Raw genomic sequence first — 18,979 nt, forward strand, 5'->3', positions numbered from 1 at the left:
GGATAAAATATGTGCTTCCTATAACATGATTCTCATTTGATTTTTCAAAGTCGATCGCGATCCTTCATAATTCTTGCCTAATTTCTCCATTCCTCTAAACACTTTTACAACCAATGATATGCTACCCAAATTCTTTTAACAAGCTATTCGTAATTCACTTCCAATTCAATAAAGACCAATAAATAATCATCGGGTAAGTGTCTCAAATAATGGAAATACTATATTGGGCCAACACAGATAGTAAAAGACGAAAGCTAGAAGCATGATGGAATTAGATACCCCGATAGCTGGTTATAGCCTATTACTTGAGCTCGAGTTCGAGACAAGACACTTTCTTGTTGGTTTACTCCCTTTTTTAATGTACTCTTGTTGGTGGACTTTGATGGATATATATATATATATGTTATTGTTTGGTTGTTGTTGGGTGTTGTGTATTGCTTGGACTTAAAGAAAATTATTTGGCATCCCCATCTCACCGACCCTTCTAACCTACTTCTATAGTATTTATCATCACTTTAAATTATTCAACCCTTTTTAATTAATTGCTTTAATTTTAATTCTTATTTTTTAAATATTAGATAGTCAAATATTTATTTGTTTGCATGTTGATAAGTTTTGTTGACTTTTTTATATAGTGAGTCAAAGAGTTTTCTATCCAACTCCCCTAACTTAAGGAAACATAAAAGATGCACGCCTTGTATTACTTTGATAAGTTATGAGATAATTTTATGTCGATTGAGTAATCTAAATTTGTCGACTCGTGATAGATTATAGCACCCACACTAAAGACAACATAGTACGTTGTAGGTAAGGGTAGAGGAGCCCAAACTAATTGCAACCCCACCCACTACCGTTCCAAAAGAAAGGCACCACGAGAGTAGGTGCCCGAGCAAATAGTGTCACTAGCATTTGTCGTGGTGGCATTTAAAATTGAGGCCATAATTTTAGGCCATCTTAGCCAATCAACTCTCAACCCTCTAAGCCATGGTTGATTTGGCCATGATCATGTCCAACCATGCCATAGGTCCAACGCTACTCAAACGCCCATACCAAACCCAATCACACACTATAACATTAATATAGGCCAAACGTGCATCATACACTCTTACCATAAAGGCAACATGACATCATACAATCATTTTATGCTTTCAACAAATACATAATTAGTGCACATATAAGTCGACTACATAATTAGTGCACATATGAGCATGAGACAAGAGTTGAGCTCAACTTGATACATTAGAACGATTGAAGGGACTTTTGATAAAAGAGTTGTTTGGCATGCTTAAGCCTTCATCGAGTGTAGCTAGTCACAGAAGAAACTTAGAAGCAACAACTTAACTCGAACACATTCATGAGAAAAGAAATCATAATAAAACTAAGACATCACTAAGCTTAACAAGTCAAGGTAAACAGACTAATATAAGCAAGTCAAATAGGAGTAAGACATCACTAAGTCGCCAAATTGAGTCAAGTAGGTCGAGCTGAGCAGATCTAAGTCAAGCATTTTGAACCAAACAGACTTAACATTTTGCAAAGCCCAATTTAGGATTTGTGTGGCCAACCTTATCCGATTTAAACCAAACGAACTCGAATAGTCCTTGAATCACCTCATAAGCAAATTCAAACAAGTGTAACTTACCTAATCTCAAGGACCACCTCACTTAATACAAAATCATACTTCTCGAGCTAAATTTCAAGGTGAGCTATATTCTCGAGCTAAATTTCAAGGTGAGCTATACTTCCAGATTAATTTGTATATGCTAAAAATATTAATAATTCATAAGAAATAAAAGTTTATTATTATTATTATTATTATTATTTTGCAGTATTATTAATTCAACCAATGACCAAAAAAGAAAAAAAAAGGTTCCAAGGTGGGGTCCACGTTCTCACCAATAGCAATAGGTTCAGCCTTCCACCAATCCCCGACCCGTTCCGGTTCAAACCGGGCCGTCATCCCTGTATATAACAACCCTCCATTTCCCCCACTTCTCACCGGAGCTCATCGGAATTTCAAAAGAAAAAAAAGGGGGGAAAAAACCAGAAGAAAGTTCGATAATCTCCGGCAATGGCTTCCACTACCGTCGCACAAGAAGATCAGAACCAAGCCGGAAGGCACCAGGAAGTCGGCCACAAGAGCCTCTTACAGAGCGATGCTCTGTATCAGGTAACCGTCTCCCTCGCCATCAAATTCTCACAAATTTAAATTCCTATTTCAATTCTTCTCATCACTGGAAACTTCTCCTCTCCGATCCTCGCAGTACATTCTCGAGACGAGCGTTTATCCGAGAGAGCCAGAACCGATGAAGGAATTAAGAGAATTGACTGCCAAACATCCATGGTTAGTTCTTCAGATACGATCTCGATTTAATTTTTCTGTTTTTTCGATTTGCTATTGAAATTGATCCGAAATGGAAATCGATTCGGAAATAGGAACATCATGACGACATCGGCCGACGAAGGACAGTTCTTAAACATGCTTTTGAAGCTAATCAATGCAAAGAAGACGATGGAGATTGGAGTTTACACCGGCTATTCTCTTCTAGCTACAGCTCTAGCTCTTCCTGAAGATGGACAGGTTCGTAAGGTCAAAGATATTTAGTCATGAATTATAATTTATAATATATGGATCTTTTATTATAAGCAAATATTTAGATATGTATCCATTTGTTAGCGTTTACCATATCTATCATATTTGTTTTTTTTTTTTTATTACAGAGGTAAATATCTTATATTCATTTATTGCTCGCTCTTTTGTTGATATCTATTTATTGCTCTTATATTTCCTTGTAATTTACTGTATAACAAAAATGATGGTCGTAGATTCTGGCTATGGATATTAACAAAGAAAATTATGAGCTCGGTTTGCCGGTGATTGAGAAAGCGGGCGTTGCTCACAAGATCGAGTTTAAGGAAGGCCCTGCTCTCCCTGTTCTTGACGAGATGGTAGCGGATGTAAGAACTTTTTTTTTTTTTTTGGTTAATTTTTTTATTTTCTAGTTATATAATTGAATTTATTTGGATATTAAACTATCTCTATATATTTGTAAAGATATTGTTGAGTTAACATAGGATTTGTTATTGAAATATAATATTTAAAAATTTAAAGCAAAAAATAATATGGTTTGGGGTGTGATTGTGTGCATTAATTCACAGAAGAAGAATCATGGAAGTTACGACTTCATTTTTGTGGACGCTGATAAGGATAACTACATCAATTACCATAAGAGGTTGATCGATTTGGTTAAAGTTGGAGGAGTAATTGGGTACGACAACACTCTATGGAACGGGTCTGTTGTGGCCCCACCTGATGCACCAATGCGCAAGTACGTTAGGTATTATAGGGACTTCGTGCTGGAGCTCAATAAGGCTCTTGCTGCTGACCCTAGGATTCAGATCTGTATGCTTCCGGTTGGTGATGGAATTACTATTTGCCGTCGGATCAACTGAACATTTTAACATTTCTTGTATTACCATCTAAAACATCTAAAACAGTACTTTGGTTGCTGGAAATGAATGTCTTAATTGAATTTGCTCGTTTTTTTTTTTTTTTTTTTTTTTTTTTTTTTTTTTTTTTTTTAATATCTATTTGATATTCTCTTTTTTTTTTTTTTTATTCTCAATTTTCCATGGTATGTAATTCCTATGAAAATTTTTAATGAATAATATTACCTTTCAGAGTTTACCATTCGAAATTTATAAACACCAAACATATTAATTTATGGTCTTTCATTTATAAAAAGTTTAGGTAAAATAGATTTTTTAGTGCATGAAATTTAAATTTAAATTTTATTTAATCTTAATCTTCTTATGATTAACCTCCTTATTACTTAAAATATTTAGTAGGATGTACATGTTCTGAGTTGGTTGGGTTGGGTGAGGAATTTTTTTTACCCAACCCAAAAATTCGGGTTGGTTGGATTGGTAACCCAACCCAACATCTATTTTCGGGTTGGGTTGTCGGGTTGTCAACTTTAAGAAAAACTTAAAAAGTTTTATTTATCCACCATTCATAGTTATTCCATAGAATTTTAGATAAAAAATATTAAAAGTTCACAAACAAACACAAATCAATCTATAATCATTAAAAAAATCATCAACAATAGCAAGAAATATTGTAACATCTTAACATAATTCAACATTACTATATAACTAAATACAACTAAATACCGACTTTTCTTGAGAATTGATATAGAACTAAATACAACTAAATACCGACCCTTCTTGATAATTGATTACTCTAAAAGTAACCCAACCCAACCCAACCCTTATAATTCGAGTTGGGTTTGTTGATATTCTTAGATAAATCTGAGGGCTTGTTGACCTACTTGGATTGGTTATTTGCTTGTTGATTTACTTGAATCGACCTTAGACTGTCTTGATATGCTTGAATAAGCTTTTGGCTTTGTTGATCTTGTTGTGTAACAACCCAAAATTTTCTACTTAATTTAAGGTCGCGATTGTATACGTACCATACACATTGAATGCAGAAGACTTTATTTAAATTCCATAAAACATAACCTTTAACTTAAAACACAGCCATGGACTTACGTGTTTCGAAAACATTTTTAAAACGACACAACAAAAGACCCGAAATAAAATAAATAAACGTTTAAGTTTAAAACATTCTATTCTAGCTTAAGTCTAAGAAAATAAATACAACTATACTATGCATGTGTCATGATCTCGAGTTGCGATGCCGTCGTCAGCCGTACAGGAATGCCTTGTCTTAACCTGAAAAATGTAGTAGCACATGGCTTGAGTATTTAAAGAAATACTCAGTAAGTGACCCCACTATTGGGGTTAAATGCAACAATCACATTCAATGAAATGATGGGACCTATCTTTCGTTTCATTTCGTTTTCCCTACGGCTCTGTTCTAACGGGTAATTGTGGACATGTACCATATACTCTACACACAGCCCATACGTACGAGTATGGGCTCACCAGCTAGTTCGCACACCGCTGGGCCACTATCCTTATCCGGTGGGCATACTCTAGGAGCCCCTTATGTCGGGACCCGTTAAAACTAGAACCGTCACGGCAGCGCTATGCAAAGCATAACGATCGTTGTCCTGCCATTGGATGTACGCGTCTGTACCCTCGTGATGGGATAGGGGTATCCCCCAGATGTATGAACACACATAATGCATGAGGTCCCCACTACTTCTACATTTATCATTAATGAACATAACCCCCTGTCACGTTCCATGCTTCATGTCCTTCTTATTTTCAATTTACATTTCATACATATTCCTATCGGGGTTATGATTACAGACAGTTTACCGTGTCATACAATTCATGTTGTTTACATTCAAACATTCCATACAATCATGTCATAACCATTCAAGAACAACATATCGTTACATGCATTACACATCACATCAGACTAAACAGCATACATATCATACATTCACGTTCACATGACTACGTACTTAAGCACAATAATCTAGCATACAATGTATCATATCATAAACAAGTCATAACGTAAACACTTCATAGTCATACCGTTCTCTAACTTACCATAGCCTTAACGTTCTTATACCTATCACAGACATATCATTACGTAACGTACCTTAGTCATATCGTCACAAGAACGTACCCTAACACTATCGTTCTATCAATCTATCACAAACCTATCCCTTTCTACCCATAACCTAACCGTATTCTTTCATCAATCTCTCCTATCCATAGCACTCCGGTATGTAACCTAACCTTAACGTTTCATGAGCGTATCTTACTCCTATCGTTACATTTCGTTTTGTGCATCCTTCTTGTATCCTATCTCAAACATATCCTTGAGCACATCGTACCATAATTATTATCATACAAACCACATATTATAACATAACATAACATATAGGAAGCATATCGATCCACAGACAATTCACACATATCAATATATATGACACGTGCAGAACCATAGGGCACGTGTCGACATCAAATATAACCATGCCGGTAGTAAAGTCACTTACCTGGTTAGCTTAAGCTTATGTTAGTGGAGAGAAGTGGGGATTTTTTTTTTTATTTTTTATTTATTTATTTATTTAAATTTAAATTTATTTATTTATTATTATTATTTTAACTATTTTTTTATATAGTTTTTTTTCATTTGTTTATTTATTTTTGGGCTATTACATGTTGGATCATTCCTTGGCTTGTTGATCTATTTAGATTGTCCATTAACTTGGTAATCTTCTTGCAAGAACAACCCTCGACTTGTTGGTCTTCTTGGATGATTGGTCACTGCTTTGTTGATTTTCTTGAATGATCGTTTATTGGCCTGTGGATCTTCTTCCTTGCCGACGGTGTTCAGCGTAAAGGATTCGTCTAAAACCTACTCCTGATGTGTGTAAAGGGTTCTGGGATTACTTTTGTGGTGTAAAATGGAGGTTTTGACGTCGATTCGTATGGTTCGGCTTTGCCGGAGTTACGTCGGGTTTTCTGTTCCTTCTCGTTTTTCACTGTTTTCGTTCTTTGCAGGTCATTTGAGGGTGGCTGAAGGTCGGGGACGAGATCTGTGGCATCCCAGCCCTCGGCCGCCCTTTGTGGGTCGTGTGCGAGCGAGTTTTCGGCTCTGCCGACGACCTTTTTTTTTTTTTCCGGTTCCGTTACCACCCTTCTCAGATTTTCATCCTAATAAATACAAAGCACAAAGTGAAGCAGTAGTTTCCACAAAGTATCTTGTAATCTCTTCTCAGTTGGTAATTTCTTCTCGATTGGTGTTAATAAAAAATGCGAGTGCTTCCCACAAAAAATTGTGTTTAACTATCCACTAAAATCGACAATCAAGGTGTTCTTTTTATAATTTGAATGGTCCTAGATCGTTTTAGGTCTGTGTGCTTGATGAGTGATTAATACCTATGGGTCCAACTAACTCTTTTTTTTTTTTTTTTTTTTTTTTTTTTGAACAAACTAAGGTATTGTTGTATGTGGTTATTGGATATTTATTTTGGACATTAATCTATTTAAGAAAATGAATATAAGCAAGTATATCTATGAAAATATAACACATTCAATCTGAATTATAAATATAAACTAACTTCATAATTTGTACACCAAATATCTATTTTTGTTGCTACGAATGTGAACTTAGCTCAATGATAAATTGATAAATAACGTGTACTTTCAATCACGAGTCCAAATCCCAATAGATGTTGTTGGACTCGAAGTAAAAAAAAAAAAAAAAAAATGGTAATATGGGCCTTATGATGGATCAAAGAGAGAGCAGATAAGTTGGGCATTTTGTTATTGAGTTCTGCAATGTTGGAAGTTTGGTTGGGAGATACTTATCATCTACTCAATAGGTCTATTTATCCTAGGGGTCGAGGGTCCTTAAGGACCTTTGAAGTGGAAAGTTTGAGAGTGGGGAGAGATTTTTAGGGTGTAGACTCAATTCGATAGTTTGAATCTACTCAACTTAAATTAAAAGGACTGGGTTGGGTTAGGTTAATTTTTTAGATCTGAATAAGTTTGGTTCGAATTTCGAGTTCGTAAGAAAATTTTTTGGATTCACCTGAGTCGATAAAGTAATTATTAAACTATATTGAGATTCTTTATGTATTTGAAAATTTGCGGGAGTGGTTATTGAGTTTAATTATTTTACTTTTTTCTACTCTTGCAAAATTATGATAGGTCTAGGGGGTGCGAACCGTCTGAGGGCTCACGCTCACATGTGTGGGTTGTGTGTATATGGAAGTACTACACATCCAATTTTATCTGGATTAGAGGCTACCCCTATGATGGTTTTAACGATAGGTCCCTAATCATAAGTGCCCGTGTTTGCATTCCCTAACCCCAATAGTGGGGTCACTTACGGAGTATTTCTGAAATACTAAGTCGTGTGCTATTTCTATTTCAGGTAAAGGCAAGACCCCGCTAACGACGACATCGCAAATAAAGACCATGACACATGTATAGGATAGTGGTATTTCATTTCTTAGACTTTAGGCTAGTACAGGGTGTTTTACTTTTAATGTTTATTTTTTTATTTAGTATTTTATTACATTGTTTTAAAAATGTTGTCGAACATGAAAGTCCATGGTAGTGTTTTACGAAGATATTTTAAATGCTTATTTTCACAGAAGAGAGTATGTTATGATGATAATAGCAACTTTAGATTGACAGAAATCTAGAGTCGAGTCGTTATAGATATTTACATAAAAATTTTGTCCATAAATATTAATAGTCTCTTTAGGTGTTAGCCATTGTGCCAACCAAAATTATGTTCCTTTGTTTAAAAGAAACATTTTTTTGCATCATTACACGTGATAATGTCGACCACATTGTTTTTGTCTATTTAAAATTACAAATATTTTAAAAATAAATTTAGAAAGTATTATATTTTTAAAATAAATTTAAATTTTAAAGAAAAATGCATTTTTAGATTTTAAGTTTTGAATTATTTTCAATGAGATTGAAAAAGGTATTTTAATACCGTACTCTCAACTGGCTCGAACCACTACGTTTACAGGTCCGAGTTATTTGGGTTTTGTCTTCAACGACTTTTTCCTGATTCGAGTGTTCAGTAGGTTTTGGGTTGGTGTTTATAGAGGGTATGGTGTAGAAAATTGATTACGTATGTTGATGTTATTCAAACATGCATATTAAACATTAATGAACATTGTATGATATTTGAAGGCATTTTCAAAATTTGGTTATTAGTATATTTTTTCTTATTTTTAAATTTAATGGATAGTTTGTATCTTATTTAAACTTTGTGATTGGACTTTCAATTTCATTTTTGTTTCTCATTTTTAACATGGTATCAGAGCATCATTCTTGACAATATGGTGTGGCATAGAAAATTGATTATGTGTAGTGATTGGATACAAATTTAGTTTTATGAGGTAGGAAATTAGTCTCTACAAGAATTTCGAAGTCTTATAGTTGAATAAACGAATAGTTTTTATGATTTGAAAAAACTCTCCTACATAGTTTTTCAAGATTATTCAAATCATATGGAGCAACATAAAGACTATGTAACAATCAGATGCCAGATATTACAAATTAGATATCAGAGCTAAACATGGGATGGTGTGTCAGTGAAAACGCTAAGTCTCGAAAAGGAGACACTGGGTGGTGTGCCAGCTAGGACGCTGAGCTCCAAATGGAGTGGACACTGGACAGTGTGCCAGCTAAGACATTGAGACCCAACGAGGAGTGAATTGTGAGATCTCACCTCAATGAGAGAGAGGAACAAGTGTCATAGAAAACATTGAGCCTTGAAAAAGGTGAATTGTGAGATCTCACGTTGATTGGAAAGGAGTACGAAACTTTTTTTTATAATGGTGTGGAAGCCTCTCGTTAAAAAACGTGTTTTAAAAACCTTGGGAAAAGTCTAAAAAGGATAAGCTAAAGAAAACAATATGTGCTAGCGGTAAGTTTAGACTGTTACAGACTAACTTTGTAATTCAACTTGAAAAATGTCGAACGTATATGATCAATAATGTCGAACATATATGATCAATTCAAACTATAAAAGATCAAATTTTGAATCAAACCCGAACAATCTTTAACTACTAAAACAAGCTCATCGACAAGATTCTAAACAAACATTACAATGCCATCACTTCATCTTTATCTAAAAGATCTCATTCCGTATTCAAATCTCCCTCTCCCAAATGTACTTTGAAAACAAGTCCATTGACAAAGAGAAAAGGATAGAAGTTGTTTGGATAACATGAAGCAACTCAACTCATTGGGTTTGAATAACTGTGTTTAGCGCCGTATATTCCAAAAATGGCAAACAAATTCATTCATGATTTTGTTTGTGTTTGTTTCCTGGGAAAATTCCAAGTGGGAAAATTCCAGGCTGGGGATTTGGTGGGTGGGTATGGATTTTGATTCCCGCACCCACTTTTTTCTTTCATTTGCTCCACTCTTTAGTCACATCCTCCTACTCAGATACCAAAATTTGCTATCTCTTCTTCTATCTGATTCCATTTTGGTGGATATCGATTTGCTTGTTCATACTCATACTTCTTTCTTTTTCACAATGTTTCTACCAATCATTCATGTCCAACCATTCTGTGCCTGTTGCTTCCTTTTCGACAAATTACTCGTACTATACGTGTCGAGGACAGCATTTTTGAAATACTCAGCAGAAATTGTTTTAATTCTTTTCAACAAATTACTCTACTATACGTGTCGAGGAGAGCGTTCTTGTAATAATGAGTAGAAATCGTTTTGATTCTTTTCAACAAATTACTCGTACTATACGTGTCGAAGAGAGTGTTCTTGTAATAATGAGTAGGAATCGTTTTAACTTTGTCTTAGATTATAGTTATTATATGTTTAAAATTTCATTTTGGTTGATGTGCTTTCTAAGTTGATTCATAATGTTAATGTTTATCAAGAAACCATGCAATACAACATAAGTTTGTTCTAGAAAAGTTAATAATAAATTAATGATGAGGACCAAATTTAAGTATTATGGATAGTACAAAGATTAAATTTAGGTATATGAAAGTATAACGACTAAAATAGAATGAAGCTGAAAGTATACGAACTAAAATGATATATATTTTTAATATAGTTTTAATTATAAAACATATATTGAGGTAAAAAAGAAACTTTTTGTCGAATTACGGTTGATACCTAAACTCACGACCCCGAAGTCCAATTGAAGAGTAACCGAAATGAAATTTACAATCCAAACTAACCCGAACAATCAAAAATAGTAAATATTGAAATAATAGACACTACTTTCTATAGGTTTTGATAACAATAATGTAACGGCCTTAGATTTCTACTTACCTAAAGTCGATACAGTCGTCATTACATAATCATTTTTGTGTATTTAAACTTCCATCTTAAAACATAAACTTTATCTTAAAACACTGTCATGGACTTACGTGCTCGAAAACATACCGTCTCCTAGGTTGTGATGCCACCGTCAGCAATACAGGGGTGTCTTGGGTTAAAATAAGAGTAACACATGTCTTGAGTATTTTAAGAAATACTCAATAAGCAACCTCCTATCGGAGTTAAATGCAAGCACATACAAATCATGAGTGAGATCTATCATATCAGTCTATTTTCCTACGGCGGCTATCTTAAGCGGGCAATTGGATGTATATTTACTTTTCTACACACGGTCTACACGTGTGAGTATAGATCCACCAGTTGGTTCGCACACCTCATGTGCCCCTTTCTGGTCAGACGAGCATTCTCTAGTAGCTGTTGATGTCGGACACCCGTCAGGAATAGCGGCCGTCATAGCAACATTATTGTGAACATAATGATCGTTTCCTTGCCTTGTAGCATATGGGTCTGTACTATCATAAAAGGAGAAGGGGTATCCTTGATGCATGAGCACACAATAATGTAGGAGATCCCAACATTTTTTCTTTTTCATTATCATGTATTACAACCCTTCTAGCATTTTCCTTCAAATCATAACACTTTTATCTTAGTTTTCCATGCGTATATCGGGACTGTACACTATGCCAATTGGTCATTTGCTTGTCAATCATATCATATATCATTCATAATGCACATATGTCATATCATAAACTTATGATGTCTTCAAACGTATCAATTCATATCATGTACATATCATATATCATAACAGTCACATAACATAATCCGAGCATGTCTTCAAACATATCATATGATAAACACATCAATTCATCAAATACAGCATCATATTCACGTATCATCTCATACACATCATTTCATAACAGTTTGCATGTACGAGTATACAACACGTACGAAGCCACGAGCACGCGTCATCATTCAACTACTGCGACCCTTTGATGCTAGCTTAAGGCTACCATGAAATTTAATTCTGCCTAAGAAGTTCATCATCATAATTAGAATTCTACTATGAAAATTGGCTCACCTAGTCTTGCATATAATAATTTAAACTTATCCTGATAATTTAAACTAGTTAAGCCTAATTTTGCATAAAATAATTTAAACTAACTAAGAAATAGTCATACTAACAACTCTTCTGAAAAGTTGAAACTAGTAGGAAAGAACTCGAGCGTATCAAACCCAAGTCGGATCAGCCAAAATGTTGGCCTAGAGTTTTCAAAAAAAAGTATTTTCTACTAGTTTTGAACAGTTCAAGTGGGATATAAAAATAAAAATAAAAACCGTGTTTTTAGGTTATTACAAATAATTCATGTCGTTTGTGAGGAAGAAAAAGTTTGCTTGTGAAGCATATAGATGATATTCAAAGATAAGTAAAAATCTTGAAATTAACGATCATAATCTAAACCAAAACAATTTGAACAAAAGAGCAAACGTCAAAAAACAAAACGAGGTCGACCAATACCTACTGATTGAGGTCGACCAGGCTCATTATAGCTACAAGAAAACTCCAACTAGAAGAACACTCTCCACGAGAACGATTGAGATCATTACTTATTGGTTGCAAGACAACACTTATTGGTACGCTCCAACTAAAAGTACTTGTTATTGGTACCTACAAGACAACACCTATTGGTACCAATAGTTAGGGTCGGCCAAGCTCCTCCATTATTCCTTCAACTACAAGACAACACTTATTGGATGAGGTCGATCAGACTCGTTAAACATCAGAGTCTGTATGAAAGTTAGGTGTGTTATCTATCTAAATTTTGACAATTACGCTATTTTTCTTCCATCATATCATTCTTTGTGCATACAAAAAGGATTCGTGTCATTTATTTCGTTTGAACTAATTAAAAAAAAAAAAAAAGAAAAAAAAAAGAAAAGGGAAACATCCTCCCCTAGATTAGGTCATTATTATAGATTAGCTAATGATTATAATGGAGAATAAGAACCCTTTTTGTTTGGTTTGTCTTATTATATCACTCTATTCTTTAGCCACGTTGTGGCAAACACAAATTTAGGGTAAGATTGTAAAGGAACAAGTTTTAATAAGTGCATGAAATAAGAATATCCATTTCCCATGAAACAAAATCAAAGTTGAAAGCAAATTGGTTTTCTCTTTTCCCCTTCCTTCAAAACAAACATGTTGCTTTCAAACATGTTCAATGCCCACTTAGAACAATGGAATAATAATAATAATGATGAGAAGAGGATATGCATAAAATTTAAAAAATAGGGTTTTGGAGATAAAGAATGAGGCACTATCGTATCACTTGTAATTTTCTAAAGGGATTTTGAAGATCACAAGAGTATCTAACACACAAACTTCAAATGGAATATTACTTTAAAAGCTAACAACATTAGAATCTATTGTCCTCAAATATAGAATGTGGGGATCAACTCAACGTCTTATTCATCTATGCACTAATGATTGTTTGAATGGATTTCATTTTCTATTCTTTTTTGAAGTCGAGATTGTATGACTCTTGTAAAAAGATGTGAAATTACATCTCAATAAGAGCGTTCTTAAGAATAAAATAGCTATGAAGACTTAAAAGAATTGAAAATCGCTACTTATACCAACGAGAGACACGTTTCTTTTCGATGGTTTAATCATAGAATGTAACGACCTAGGTCCACCGCTAGTAGATATTGTTCTTTTTGGGCTTTCTCTTTCGGGCTTCCCCTCAAGGCTTTAAAACGTGTCTCAGAGTCAGACACTGGACGATATGCTAGTCTTCTCGTTGTTCCCTAAATGGGGGCAGACACGAGGCGGTGTGCTAGTAAGAACGCTGGCCCAAAAGGGGGGTGGATTTGGTGGCAGACTCACATTGATTGGAGAAAGGAACGAGTACCAGCGAGGACGCTGGGCCCCGAAGGGGGGTGGATTGTGATGTCTCACGTTGGTTGGGAAGGAGAACAAAACACATTTATAAGGGTGTGGAAACCTTCTCCTAGCAGATGCATTTTAAAGCCTTGAGAGGAAGCTCGAAAGAGAAAGCCAAAGAATGCCATAGAAACTCCAAAAGACTTTTCTAAGTGGATTTTCTACACAAAAGCTCATAATTTCTAAGTGTTTTATTTGGCTAGATTTCATGTCTCATCTAAAAAATATTGTCCCTCGATTTTAGTCACACTTGTTCATGATAAATTTTTGACTTTCCTTTTTTTTTTTTTTTTTCACTTTTCGTTGGCCGAGAGGAGGTAATCGTCGTTTTATAGCCGCTCCTCTACAGCTACTTTTTGCGTTTTTGCCCTCATTGCTATCTTGAATAGAAAAGAGAACGAGAATTGCAATAGCTCCTATTTTCACTCTCTACCGACATCAAAATCTTGTCATATTCGAGTGGAGTCCACCTTGTTCATAGTCAACAGTAATTGTAGCGATTCATGCCCAAGATTCATATCAAAATTCAAAATTTACCCTACAGACCCTATGACATAGTAACGTTACTTACTCCTCGTTTCTAAGAGTGAAAACTATCTCCATAAACCAACAAAACGAGTTCTTCCAACATATTTTGTCTCACTCACATGCATGTTAGAAAACTTACCCAGAAGTCACCCAACTAACATAGAATTGTTCCAAACAAAACATGTTTTAACTATAAAATTTCTATGATTGATCTACCAAAAAGGAAGGTACATCTTATTCATTATTTTTTTGAGGCGGTCGGGATTCATTCATATACCATATCGGTCGAGTATATTAGCAAATTTGAAAGAAAGAAGTATATTAGCATAAGAAAAGGGCATAATAATGTAGAAAGATATGTAGAATGAAAGGAAATGTTGAAAGTTATTGGAGTGATGTGTGAGTTGGGCATTAAAAAAGTAAAGATTGTTCAACCCTCCAATGATGGGCAGACTGCCCTAACAACCTTACTTCTCTTTCTTCTTTAGGGAATGGGCTCACGCCGACCTTTCTGGGTTTTCTATCTCTATTTTACCATTTCAACACCTTTTTTTTTTTTCTTTTTCTTTTTCTTTTTTTACATTATATCCTATTATTAAATTTTCATCTTATATATATATATATATATATATATATATATATATATATATATATATATATATATATATATATATATATATATATATATATATATATATATATATATATATATATATATATATATTATTTTTAAATGTTGATTATAAATTTTCACTTTAAAATTTTAAATTTTAAATCGGTATATATTCAAAATATGAAGTAGGTGGTACTTCCAAGAACTTAATTAAAGTCTGATTTAAGAAAATATAATTTAAATTTTAAAAATTGCAAGTTTCCTTTAAAAAATAATTACGAAATTAATAAAAATAAAAATATCTAACTTTTTTTAAAATAAATTAAAAATAAATTTACCATGAAAATATGTTTAAAAAATATTCTTTTTTTTATGAATAATGTATGCATAGACAGTTTTCTGGTAAAATATTTTTTTTTAATAAAAGTTAAGGGTATTAATGCTACTTTTAAAATTTTATAAATATTTTTTAATATTTTTAAAAAATGTTAAAAAGATATTAATGAAGGTTTTAAAATTTAAGGGTATTTTGTAAATATTATTAAAAAATTAATATTTTTTAAACTTTTAAAAAGGTTTAAAGATTTTTTTTTATTATTATTTATTTATTTTGAGATAAAAAGTATAGAATTTAGGAATAATTTGATTAATTTAAGAAGAAATAATGAAAAAGAGGAAGGGGGGTGGTTGTTTGTATGCGACGCCGTTTTCAAGGCAGATTAAGCTCACAAAGCCACAAAAAATGAATGTATGTATTTGTGTATTTGTATTTGTTTGGGTTCTTAGAATCTGCAGCGTTTCCACACTTCCCCAACTTGCCTTTCCACGCTTTGTCCTCTCGATCATTGCATGAAATAATATTCAAATAATTTTTAATTTAACTTTCGTTACTAAACCGAATTTAAAAACAACGAAAACGTGAGAACAAATTCGAAAGACAAAAGTAAGCAAATTTGGAGCTAAATAGAACTTTGGTTAAGATCAACCAAGTAAGTGTTATTACTATCGATGTGGTTAGAAGTTGTGTTATGTATGATGACATGTACCCAATGGCTACGCACGTGTCATATGTCTATTATGTGATGTGATTATATTGTGTTATGCCTATAATATGATACATTTATGATATGATATGATACGTTTATGAAATGATATGATATGTTTTGGGATATGATATATGTTGTGACATGATATGTTTTATAATATGACACGTGTATAATATGATATAATGTGGCATGAAGTATGATATAAATGTCATACAATAAGATGTTTCGACATGATGCACAACTTTAATACATGTATTGAAAGCTATGATAAAATGATATGATACGACGGAAGATGGAAGGGGTTGTTTTACATGGATGAATGAAAATGTTGGGAACTCATGCATGATTGTATGTTACATGCATCGGGGAATTTTTCCTTTTACGATGGTAAGAACGTGTACATTATGAAACATGAAAACGATCATTATGATGATCATAATATTGTGACGATCACTATTCCTACCAGCTGTTTGGCAATAGGACCGTGTGTAGAATAGTAAATATACATCCAATTACTCGCTTAGGATAGTCGCTAAGAGAATATGAATTTAAATGATAGGTCTCGCTCATGATTGTATTTGTCTAACCTCAATAGTGGGGTCACTTGCTGAGTATTTTTTAAAATACTCAAGTCACATGCTACTCTTATTTTTCAAGCTTAAAATAACATGACACATGCATAGAGTAGTTGTATTTAATTTTGTAGCCTATAAGTTAGTATAGAGTATTTCAGTATTATTTTACTAAGGTCTATTTTAATTTATTTTTTAAACATCTTTTAATAAACATGCAACTTAATTTTGAGAGGGGTGGAAGAGAAAATAAATATTATTAAAAAGAATAGAAAAAATGGTCAAAGTCAACATGGATGGGCAAAGTCTTTTTTGCCCCTCCCTCTCTCTATTTAAAAAAGTATGGGTTACCCTATGTATGCAAGCGATGCAACAAAGACTCGAATGAGTATTGGGTATAGCCGACCCAAATGACAAATGTTTGGCATTGGTTGGGCCACACGTCGGTGGTAGAAAATAGAAGATAATTCGAGTCATGTCGCGTCATCCCAAGTTCGAAGGAGTATTGGATATAGTCAACCCGAAGACCTGCCCCGAAGCCACCAACCCGACCCAAAATCGACTTGCTTGCTCGACTACCAATTTGTAGAGAGTGTTACATGTGAACATGAGCCTGTGTGAGGGCACTTATAGGGCATGTAGGCACATGTGAAGATCGTGAATACTATTTTTTTTTTTTTTTTTTTTTACCTGTTTGACTTATGTTCGACAGCTTGCGCTCCAACCTTGATTTCAGTTGAATTAGGACCTACCAAAGAATTTTTCAAAAAATTCAGAACTCCTAACAAGCGATAAATCAAGCTCAGTCAGACATGCTTCACCCATATAAGTAGCTATTTGGACTTTATCAAGTAATATTTGTAAGAATCACTAGTATATACTGGCATGCAAGCATAACTTGCCTTATATATGATTAGGAACCTAGGGAGTAATTTTGGATGAGAGTGTTCTGTACGTTATGTGAAATTATGATAATGCCCTTAGGGTGTGACTTACATGATGCATGATATTTTAATGTTGTCTCTTGTGCTAGAAGGAAGATATCATGTATTCTGTATTTTAGGGGATTGATACGATTATCTCTTTAACCAAATATGCATAAAAATGTAGGATAGCTTCAGGTGATGGATTTAGTATTCTCCATGTAGAGCATGGTTTTATGCATTGTGTTAAGATTACAATGCTAGAGTTCGGCTAGTTAAACTATAACCTAAATCAGGATGCCTCTAGTAGATCGAGCACCTTAGGTTCATGAGCCACGATCAAGGGTTTAGACACTAGTGCTCCAATGCTCCAAGATGATCAGCGGCCTAGACCCTAATGCTCCAAGACCAAGAAAACTCAAGGAGTTAGTATAGAGAGTTATCGAGTAGAAAGTTAACGTTTTAAGCCGCCTAAATACCTTAAGAACTTAGTAGACCTCCACGACACTCATGAATGCCTAGGGTAGCTCTATAGGGTGTTAGTAGTGTGAATGGTATCATCAGATTCTCTACGGTACCCCAATGGCATTATCCAGTTACCTAGGTTGAATCCAATAGGTTTAGACCGAGTTATGGCAATGCGTCGAGGTGACTAGGTGTCATCACCTTGTGGAAATGGCCATGGGTCCCCTAAATAGAAGTTTTGGATTGTAAACACATCCTAGGAGGAGGCGAGGGACACACATGTGAACTAGTACTTGGTCGGCACATAAAATCAAACCATTATTTTAAACCATAACAAATTGTTCATGGGTTTCTTATAACTGGTTACACTTTTATGGGTTGAGTAGGTAGTGTCTTTATACGCTCGTCAGAGTCAAGCCAGATGATCTTAATCCATGTTAAGTCATGAACGGTTGGCCTCGTTTTAAAAAAGAAACTAATTCCTTGATTTTGCTCCATATCATTTATGTATGCATGCATGTCTAATCTCAACGGCGAGATCATTAATGGATGTTTTTAAATACTTTTAAGCTGATGGAAAATCTGTTTTTTTTTTTTTCTTTTTTTTAGTTAATTAATTAATTAACTTATTTTGTTTTATTTTATACACAATATGGGATGGGCCCCACAAAATGTTTATCAGATGGTGACGGTTGGATGGGTTTACTGGTGCGGACCCACAGAGTACCAGCCCCTTCGCCAACCATCCAGATATTGACACGTGGCAGAACCAGGCACGAACGATAAAAATCTAAAAAGTAAACGAAATTGGGTGCCAGCTTGTAAGGGATTCCACGTGGTGGTTTCTCCGTAAGTTGGGGCACCGACTGGACCCACAATAGAGGGGTGACGTTGGCTTCACCATGGGATCTGTAATATCAGGAGATCACAACGGGACGTCCATGATGACAACCTTGTGAGCCCTAATGCACCGCCGTTTTATTTTTGGGTCCCATTCCACGTGACGCATTGCCCCTCCCACTAAATTACCAACTAATCTTTTCCACCAATTTTGTAGGTTTGTTTAATACATTTATTAATAAATTATTCCATTTCTCATCCTATCAAGTCACTCTATTGGA

The 18,979-nt window shown here is 34.2% G+C and overlaps 1 protein-coding gene across 1 annotated transcript; it reads left to right on the forward strand.

The window, feature by feature from the left end:
- The first annotated feature begins 1,986 nt into the window (after nt 1-1,986).
- CCOAOMT1 (S-adenosyl-L-methionine-dependent methyltransferases superfamily protein) lies at nt 1,987-3,536 on the forward strand. The gene is made up of 5 exons (XM_023674359.2): nt 1,987-2,170; nt 2,265-2,344; nt 2,437-2,581; nt 2,827-2,958; nt 3,160-3,536. Exons 1-5 carry the CDS (start codon nt 2,072-2,074, stop codon nt 3,451-3,453), a joined length of 750 nt encoding a protein of 249 aa, XP_023530127.2. The 5' UTR covers nt 1,987-2,071; the 3' UTR covers nt 3,454-3,536.
- The last annotated feature ends 15,443 nt before the right edge of the window (nt 3,537-18,979 follow it).

The sequence above is a fragment of the Cucurbita pepo genome, chromosome 4, assembly GCF_057944985.1.
Source record: "Cucurbita pepo subsp. pepo isolate OVF chromosome 4, ASM5794498v1, whole genome shotgun sequence".
Classification (NCBI taxonomy): domain Eukaryota; kingdom Viridiplantae; phylum Streptophyta; class Magnoliopsida; order Cucurbitales; family Cucurbitaceae; genus Cucurbita; species Cucurbita pepo.

Bases quoted from the DNA above. Each gene is read 5' to 3' on its own strand.
- CCOAOMT1 (XM_023674359.2), top strand. From the start codon at position 2,072: ATGGCTTCCACTACCGTCGCACAAGAAGATCAGAACCAAGCCGGAAGG. The intron at 2,582-2,826 runs GTTCGTAAGGTC...TGATGGTCGTAG, and splicing joins CTCTTCCTGAAGATGGACAG to ATTCTGGCTATGGATATTAA. The intron at 2,959-3,159 runs GTAAGAACTTTT...ATTAATTCACAG, and splicing joins TTGACGAGATGGTAGCGGAT to AAGAAGAATCATGGAAGTTA.